Below are 9626 nucleotides of genomic sequence, written 5' to 3' on the forward strand. Positions count from 1 at the left end.
ACAACCACAGAAAGACTCCAGAATGTGTTAGGTTAGATTGGGGATCAATTGCGATGATTGTTGTAGTTCTACTTGAAGAAAAACGTCATCCCATATCCAAATACATCACTTGACAGCACAGTATGCTGTATCGCGCTTCACCTTGTCATGGACGATGGTCTCCATGTGTCGACTACTTCACCAATGTATGCAGGATTTGACGAACAATTATGTTCAATTGAAAATAACCTTAATCAATGGTAAAACTGAGATGAAGGAACCAGTCGGCTAGAGAGACCCTCTTGTAAAGTTTAAGCAGATCCACAAATATCTTCATTCCATATAGATTGGAACTCTCGTGCCATTCTAGCTCATCTTACATTTATGTTGATGCCTGAAAACCGAAACAGTTTGCGTAAGATCTGTTCATTCAAATCATACTCATGGTTCGATCATTGGTTCAGCAGTCTATTGTACCGCGCTGAAGAGAAAAAGCTCCCAAATGCTTGAAAACCCACTAAAGAAATGCGATTCTCTCTCTGAATCTCGTCGGCCTCATAAAAATGTAATTAGAAACATAAATGCAATTTCATTTGAAAAAACAATACGGACTTTTTATGACACCTTTTTTCATAACATTCTATTAGATATTTTTTTATTAGTTGTTGCTTTTTTACAGTGTTTTATTTAACATGCTTTGGTGTCCGTTTAGTTCAAATCTAGTAAATCATTTTTAACACGGTTGCAGTTGACCAATCGAACCGAAACTTTGCACACTTTTCAGATTTGGATGACAATACATGAATATGAAACAAAACCAATATGGGTCCATTTGTTCTTATAGCCCCGATATAACGTTACCACCCGATTTAAAGTATTTAAGGATTCGATCTTCATTTTTAGGCCGAATAGTCCGTAATTTGGCATGGGGTCCCTAATGGTACAGAAACTTCCTCGCCAAAAATTGCTTGACTTAGGTCAAGGTTTTGGTATAGCCCCAAGATAGCGGTACCGCCCGATTTCAGGTATTTTAAGGACTTTATCTCCATTTTTAACCCGAACTGGCTGAAACTAGGCAGTAGGAGCTCCCAATAGTACAGAAACCTCCCCACAAAAAAATATAGACATAAGTCCAGGTTTTGGTATAGCCCTTATATAACGGTACCACACGATTTCAGGCATTTTAAAGTTTTTATCTACATTTTCGGCCTAAGTTGGCTATAATTTTGTTATGAGGTTCTTAGTGGCCAAAAAATAATTACTGAAAAGTTAAAAATAAAAAATAATTAAAACAAGTAAAAAAGTATCAGTCATGGTACAATAATACAGGTAGCATTATCATGCCAGCTGATGGTAACATAATGTGTCAACTGCATTGAATTGATGTCAAATTTTGACACCTTATGTTACCAACAATTGCCGATGCGGCTACCTGTGTATTTGTACCATGGTATCAGTCGGCTTTGCCGACAGAGATATACCATCAGCCTACGTGAATTGAAACTGCAATCTACGGACAGATCGAATTTATTTAGGGTCTTTTCAGAATTTTGTGATCCTTTTTGGACATTTGAACTTGCCGACAAAAATGTGGATTAGGATTAAAGTTTAAAAATGTTGCGGATGATGTGCTTAAAGGAATGGGCCGACATAGTCCATTGTGGAAGTGGATCTTATTTTGAGAGTAATATATTTTTGATATATATTGGGGTCACTAGTCATATCAGTGGGTCATCCTATAACTTTTGGATCAGTATGCCAAGAAGCATGGACTTGTCCACGGAAAACATAATATGGCTGTAAACAGGACCACAACGAACAGCATCAGTATACATTTCCAAAGGATATTTGAACAGAACTGCACTTAGACACAAATGTTGATCTTTTGTGGGAGATGGTGCCCTAAGGAGAAGATCAATATCGGCCATTTTAGAAATTAAACTAAATTTCGAGATGCAAAGTTTGGACTTAATTATTTACCCCGTTCAAGAGATATCGTGCTTACCATTTAAGTGGCATTTTGTAAATATTCTGGAAAAGTACCGGAAGTTGTGGACCGGCATCGCCCATCTTCGAACTGAAGCTATGACAAAATATGACGAAGGGCAAATTTTGGACCAAATCGTTGATCAGTTCGAGAGTTATCGTGCTCTCCAGCCACTACATATGGTGTCATATGTTTTTTTACACCTTTTGGTCTTTTTTCTCAACAACTTTTACCGTCGTAATTGGGGCAGCGAATGCAAGTTGCTTCAACAAAAATCAACGTGATTCGAGAGCAGGTCTTAAAGTGAACTTATCCGAAATTTTGTTTGGGAGGTACCGGAAGGAGTGGACAAATATAGTCCATATTCGAATCTGATCTATGTCTAGTAGATTAGGATGGTATTAGGATGGACCGACTCGGTCACTCCCTTCAAGAGTTATCGTGCACTCAATTTTTCCTAACATTTTTGAACTTTTGTGGGTGAGGTACTTGAAGGAGTGGACGGCTATGGCATATCTTCGAACTTAAACTAAGCTTGGACAAAATAATACGAAGGTCAAATTTTGAACCGAATCGGCAGATCCGTTCGAGATTTATATTGCACTCCAACAACTACCCACGGTGTCATAGGGTTTTTTTTGTAACTTTCAGGCTACTTTGTCAGGAATTATGGGTTTGCCCCTGAAAATACTTGTACCGTCGTATGGGGGGCATTGAATACAAGTTATTAAAATTAAAATCAAAGCGATTCGAAAGCTGGTTCTAAACTGTACTTTTCCGAAATTTTGTGTGAGAGGTACCCGAAGGAGTGTATTTATTGAAAACAACGCAAAGTGGAAGGACGCAAAGCGAGGTTTTGGTGTATGTATGTTATAATGTTTGTACAAAATTTCGGAATGCGTTTCGGTTCTGCGCCATGTGCCTTATCTCAGGGCAAGTTTTTCCGGCTAACTGGAATTCAGCTTCCATCGATCTTTGCCAGGTTGTTCTAGGCCGCGCTCTATTCCGTCGGCTTTGTGGATTCCATTGGAGACTTGATTTGGCAATATCCGAGTCGTCTTTATGTAAAGTATGGCAAATCCATTACCTCTGCCTAATTTCTGCATCAATGGGGATCATATTGCATGCTGTCAGCAGATGCTGGTTGCTTATTTGTGATGACCAAAATATTTTGAGTATTCGCCTCATGAACTTATTTATGAATACTTGTATTTTGTGTTTGATTGATTTGGTCACTTTCCACGTCTCGCAGCCATACAAAAGTACTGACTTTACGCTGTTATTAAAAATATAATTTTTGCTCCCCCATTTTTGTCTATAATGGATCCAAGGTAATTAAAATCGTTCATTTCGGAGTTAGCTGTGCCATTTAGTGGAACAGGGGAGTTATTCGGTGTGCCTATTCTCATTACTTTTGTCTTTTAAATGTTGATTTTCAGCCCAACTTCCAGGTTACACTTTTGGAGCTTGTCGATTTTCTCTTGGATGCCGCTCAATGCAAGTGACGTTCTCCTAGCTTCCATTGTATGCTATCCGTTGCTTCCGCATTTATCTTTTTAAGACCCTGTCAAGAACAATTAGAAATAATAGAGGGGAGAGTACACCGGAGAGTCAGACACCGTTTTTATGCTTAGAGGCTCACTTTCTAGTCCTTGAATGCCACATTGCATGACGCATTTTGGTTTAGCATACGGATGATTTCCACTATTTTGGTTAATTCCAACGTTTGTTTGTAAGGCTTTCCCAGGTGACACCTCTTTCAATCGTGTCGAAAGCTCTCGAAATCGATGAAGATTAAGTAAAGCGGGCTGTTCCATTCTATGGATTGCTCTACGATTATTCTTAGCGTGCTTATGTAATCAACACAGGATCTGTTTTTTTTTCTGATACCCGCCTGTTCTTCTCTTATACTTGGCTATATTACTGGTAAAATGCGTTCAAGTATAATAAATGCCAGAATTTTTTGAACAGTGTTTAACAAGGTTATACTTCTCCAGTTCCTGCATTCGCTAAGGTCTCCTTTCTTTGTATGGTTACAATCAACCCCTCTATACAGTCAGGCGGTATAGATTCTGATTCCCAGACTTTTCTAATGAGGGGCCAGATGTATGTGTGTAGTGTGGGAGCATGTTTAAATAATCCCGCTGGCATATTGTCGAGGCCCGGTGCATTATTGTTTTTTAGCCTCGAGATAGCGAATTTTACTTCAGACAAGGAAGGTGCTGCTGTTGATATGTTTCTCCTTAGATTCCCTTGGAGAGATGATGTGTGTGAAATTCTTTTCATCGCTGTAGTTGATAACGAGTATTAGTGATAATATGTCCATTTCCGTCTTTGATATTTGATACGCTATGTATTTTCTCTGAGTTGAGTTTTTTACTGCATTATAAACTGCGCGTTTATTTTCTCAGATTGCTGCGTTTTCAGCATCTCTTGATATTTGTTCATAGTGGAGTCTTCTGTCGTTACGGGCGGACCTTTTAACCTTTTTGTTTGCTATACTGTACTCCCTCCTTGCTGTTGATATTTCTAATTGATTTGTTAGTGAGCCTATCCAGAGTTTTAATCTCTTTCTCTCTTTTACTATAGCGCAGGTATCTTCGCTTATCCAAGGTTTTGTATAGTGTGTCGTACAGCCTAAAACTTCACATGCACTTTCTTTGCAAATGTCAGATATTTCTGACCAACTATTACACTGTTGTGGTAGTTTTGTTCTCAGATGTTAAGAAAACTTTTCTGCTACCATGGGACATCTTAACTTCTGCGTGTGAAGTTTGTCTTTCATTGTTTTTTATGGTAAAATGCTTTACGGGACATTTTGAGAATACCAACTAGGAGTTGGTGCTCACTATAAACATCGGATCATCTAATAGTTTTAACATTATTATTATTAAATTAAAGGAAGGATAATCTGTAGGGTCCATTTTGCCCTTTTGAATCGATACAATAACAAAAGATTGCTTATTATAATGACTCTTAAAATACCCTTAATTTCCCTTTTAGTAACTTTTTGCGTGAACATTTTCGCTTACATCGCCATGGAGGAGCCGATTGCAAATCATCTCTATTTACAGCGGGAGAAATTCACATGAAATATTGTCCAAGCATCAGTTATAAAAAGCTGTTAACAACTCACGGAGATATCACACAAATGGAATATGCAATTTTAAGAAATAACATGAGAGTTGGTTTGAATCAAGAAGCTTGTCCGGGTTTTGGTAATGCAATGGCTGAAGCTGTTATACTTTCCGTCTCAACGCCAGAACATTTGCAACAACAACTTAACCTTTTGAAAGAATACGATTATGACGATGAAATGAATTTAAACTTTTTGTATAAAATGGTAATCCTGAAAGCAAGTGACACTTTCCTTACCTGTTGAAAAATATATCCTCTCTTTTGCTTACAGGGTATTCATGCTCTGCTCTCGATACCCAGCTATTTTGTTCACGAGAAACTATGGACTGATATTCTCGACAAAAAAGTTCAAGCCGATAAAATTAATTGCCATTATTGGAATCTAATGGCAAAGTATATGGGTGTTGGACCATCTGCGATGACCAATCAAACCTATGATATGCCTTACAAATTCTATGAAGGTTTGGTTGCGGATGTGAGGAGTACCAAGTATGTAGAATAACGGTTTCTTTTGATTTTTAATTCATTTTTGTATTTTGTTATAGAAAACTTCTTGGTGAATTTTTGGGATATCAAATTTACCGAGACATTTGCTTAGAAATTGGCCAATATCAACGAGGAAGCAAGGACAAACCATTGTTCAAATGTGACTTTGCTAATAATCAGTATACTGGACAGATACTAAGGTAATGTTAGTACTAAGATGATAATCACAGATTGTAAAGCGTATGTGTGTGTTTTTTAGAAACATGATGAATTCTGGTTCCACAAAACCCTGGTATGAAGTCATTAACGACATGTCATCGACTCATCCGACAAAATTGAATGCATCAGCGTTGTTGGAATACTACGAACCTCTAGCAGCGTGGCTAGCACAGAATAATGAATCAAAGAAAATTACAGTTGGATGGCAACACATAGAGTGTAAGACAACCGAGGCATAACTTATTATTATTAAACAAATAAATATTTAAAATGTTTTTTTTTAGTCTGTTAAAGAAGCAATCCTTCTGTGTGCATAACTGACATTATAAGACGTACGGAAAATCTAATATCCTAATTTAATCGATGATTTTGATAATAAAATATTTAAATTGAAGAAATAAATTAAACAAACAGACTTAAAATTTATGCCAATTATTTCATCTACATATGTTTGTATGTTAGTTTGTGCCTTAATAACTCAAAATCCGCTGAACAGATTTACCACAAATTTTTCTGAAAATCCATAAAAACTAAAAACATAATTTCCTTTTTGGCAAAAATAAATAAAATAAAATGTATGGCTTGTTTGAAGGGTAACATTCTACCCTTTCAATGAAAGAACAAGTAGGAACGACGATAAGTTCGGCCGGGCCGAACTTGTTATACCCTCCAACACGAGATAGTGCTAAACCTATAGCTCTGCGTGTTGCGTGTGCATTCAAAAATAGAAAAACAAAATACATGTGTTTGTTGTTGTTTTCAATTTGAAATACATGTATTTTGTTTTTGTATTTTTGAACGCACACGCAACACGCAGAGCTATAGGTTTCGCCCTTATATTGAAGTAAAATGGAACATTTAGGGTTACCGTTCTATGGGGGCAATATCAAACCGTCCTTCAAAATACTGAAAATCAATAGGCACGCTTCTATGCTGATTAATTCTCTTCTGGAATATTTTATAACCCCATGGAACACTGAAAAACAAATTTCGGTGGGATATTGACGTCACAACCTTTAAAATTACGAACTCGGGAGGTACCGTTCTATGGGGGCTATATCAAAACGTGTACCTTTACCGACGACTTTCAGTTCGAAAGATTCTTACCTTTGTACCCCACATGAAGACCAAATACCAAATTTCAGCAATGTCGGTGGAATATTGAGGCCACAACCTTCAAAATACCGGAAATCGAAAGGTACCGTTCTATGGGTGCTATATGAAGGCGAGGACCTATACCGACAAATTTCTGGGGGAAAGTTTTGCACCGCCAACGAAGACTAAGTAGCAAATTTCAGCCATTTCCGTGTGATAATGAGGCTCAAACCGAAAATCGGGTTGTACCGTTCTATGGGGGCTATATCAAAACGTGGACCGATATGACCCATTTGTAATGCCAAACATCCTAGGAGTAATATAAACTTCTATACCAAATTACAAAGCTCTATATGTAAAATTGCGAGCTGTATCTTGATTTCAACAGACGGACGGACGAACAGACGGACATGGTTATATCGACTTAGAATTTTATCCTGATCAGGGTCTCCGATTAATATTTCGATGTGTTACAAACGGAATGACAAATTTAATTATACCCTCCATATTATGGTGGAGGGTATAAAAATAATAGGAATCCGTGGTTAAATGTAGAAAATCCAAGAAAGTCATTTTTCTTTGTATGTAGTTACCGTTATAAAATCACGTCACGAAGTGATCTGGAAAACCCATAGGTATTTTGGTCTTCCATGAACTCCAACAAAACCGAAATGGTGCATGAGAACCCATCAATCCCACGGCAGGGGTTTTCTCGTACCGGATTGACCCGGAACCACACAACATTAGCCTTCCGGCCAGCGGCTGCCACCTCCGTGTACATGTGTTTGTATTTGTTTCGTTTTTCTGTGTTGGGAGCAGCATATCCCGGAATGCCTGATTCTTTTGGTCCTTGCCGGCACAGAGGAAAACCCAGGACCAATATATTTGTGCTCGGCTTGTCACATCCGCATCTTCACCCATACACAATCTTCGGTGAGATGCAATATAAAGGGTGTTTTTTTAAGCGCGATAGAACTTGAAATTGTAAAAAATAACACAAAAAATTAAATTGTAATCAAAATTTTTTTTTTATTCGAAAGATCAATACGTGATATTAACATTTGAAAATGATTTCGGGCATATGGGCACCGCGGCTGTTCTTGACGAAGTGCATTCTGGACGTCCAATTTTTGGCCACTTTTTCGAGCACTGCTGGCCGTATGTCACGAATAACACGAATAATGCTGGCCTCCAAGGCATCAATTGTTGCTGGTTTATCAGCATAAACCAGTGACTTCACGTAGCCCCACAGGAAATAATCGAGAGGCGTCAAATCGCACGACCTTGGAGGCCAATTGACAGGTCCACTTCTCGAAATCAACTTATCGCCAAATTTTGATTTCAATAAGTCGACGGTTGCGTTCGCCGTATGGCACGTAGCGCCATCCTGTTGAAAACACATCTCCTCCGGATCAATGTCATCCATATTTTCAAACAAAAAGTCATTTATCATGGTGCGGTAACGATCTCCATTGACCGTAACGCGAGCTCCGGCCTCATTTTTGAAGAAATAAGGTCCGATGATGCCACCAGCGTGAAAACCGCACCATACGGTGCATTTTTCTGGATGTAATGGAGTCTGTAGGGTCTCTTGTGGATTGGTCTCACTCCATATGCGGCAATTTTGCTTATTAACAAACCCGTTAAGCCAAAAATGCGCCTCATCGCTGAACACAATTTTGCGATAAAATAACGGGTCGAATTGACGACTGATTTTCAAAGTAAATTTGGATAATTTCGTAGCGTTGTTCAAGCGTGAGTCTATTCATGATGATTTGTCAGAGTATACTGAAACAAATAAAAAACAGTTTCATCAAAATTTAATTTTTTGCGTTACTTTTTACAATTTAAAGTTCTATCTAGCTTAAAAAACACCCTTTATGTCAGGAGTGGGTTCATCTTAGTGGTTGCTCTGGACTTGTCCACGCGAGGGACTACGACAGGGAATATGTTGTTGCATGCTGCGCGAACACAGCCCCCAGTGAGTCGTCGTCGGATTACGAAACTCCCCCGCAGTCCCCTCAATAGCAACCACACGCGTAGCATTTAACACCAGCCCTTGTTGTTCCAATCTCGAATAATGTACCCTTTTTGCAATTTAATTGCAATTGACTCAGAGGTAAGATCGATGAAATAGTGGAATTTATGAATCGGAAGAAGATCAAGGTGCAGGAAACCAAGCTTAACGACTACTACAGCCTAGAGCGTTGTGATGGTTACAACGCATTAAGTGGAGGTGGGGGATTAGCTTTCCTTTTGCATCAGTGGACCTACACCCAAAATTATCAGTTGGAATGTTTCATACCTATGCTGAAGACTTACCACCAAATTTCAGTAGTTTCGTTTGGTCATTATGACTAAAACTTTCAAAATACGGAAAATAGGGAGGTACGGTTCTAAGGGGGCTATATCAATACGTGGACCGACCTCCCATTTTTTTGTCCTGGAGATTGTAAATTAATAATAGGTACGTGTAACAAAATTGATGCATCTACAACAACTCCTTCTATTTTTGGCCACAGTTAATATGAACTAGCGACATAGTGCAGCGCAGCACGCCATCTCCACACGTATTTGTCGAGGACTCAACCAGAGACCGCAGTGTGCTAGAACAGTAACGGCGCTTGACTTATCAAAAGCCTTTGATACTGTCAGGCACTCCACGCTGTTTGAGGACATAGAGCAGACAACCCTCCGGCCAAACTTGAAACGTTGGATAATC

General features: G+C 38.6%; 2 protein-coding genes across 2 annotated transcripts in view; both read left to right on the plus strand.

Moving 5' to 3' along the window:
- LOC141386700 (angiotensin-converting enzyme-like) overlaps positions 1-5212 on the plus strand; it is a 211527-nt gene extending 206315 nt beyond the window's left edge. Inside the window, exon 7 of the mRNA XM_073955618.1 lies at positions 4970-5212. Coding sequence (XP_073811719.1) covers positions 4970-5058 — 89 coding nt within the window. The 3' untranslated portion in view covers positions 5059-5212. The remainder of the gene's footprint in view (positions 1-4969) is intronic.
- LOC141386701 (angiotensin-converting enzyme-like) lies at positions 5145-6223 on the plus strand. Its single transcript, XM_073955619.1, has 5 exons — positions 5145-5309; positions 5376-5593; positions 5650-5790; positions 5850-6028; positions 6094-6223. The coding sequence occupies exons 1-5, from the start codon at positions 5145-5147 to the stop codon at positions 6099-6101; spliced, it is 711 nt and encodes a 236-aa protein (XP_073811720.1). The 3' UTR covers positions 6102-6223.
- Positions 6224-9626: the final 3403 nt, after the last annotated feature.

Source organism: Musca autumnalis, unplaced genomic scaffold (genome assembly GCF_047663935.1).
Source record: "Musca autumnalis isolate F117 unplaced genomic scaffold, ASM4766393v1 scaffold_5, whole genome shotgun sequence".
Classification (NCBI taxonomy): domain Eukaryota; kingdom Metazoa; phylum Arthropoda; class Insecta; order Diptera; family Muscidae; genus Musca; species Musca autumnalis.

What these genes read in the sequence shown, in the direction of transcription:
- LOC141386701 (XM_073955619.1), top strand. Translation starts at nt 5,145, where the DNA reads ATGAGAGTTGGTTTGAATCAAGAAGCTTGTCCGGGTTTTGGTAATGCA. An exon ending in TAAACTTTTTGTATAAAATG is followed by an intron (nt 5,310 to 5,375) that starts GTAATCCTGAAA and finishes TTTTGCTTACAG; the next exon opens with GGTATTCATGCTCTGCTCTC. An exon ending in GCGGATGTGAGGAGTACCAA is followed by an intron (nt 5,594 to 5,649) that starts GTATGTAGAATA and finishes ATTTTGTTATAG; the next exon opens with AAAACTTCTTGGTGAATTTT.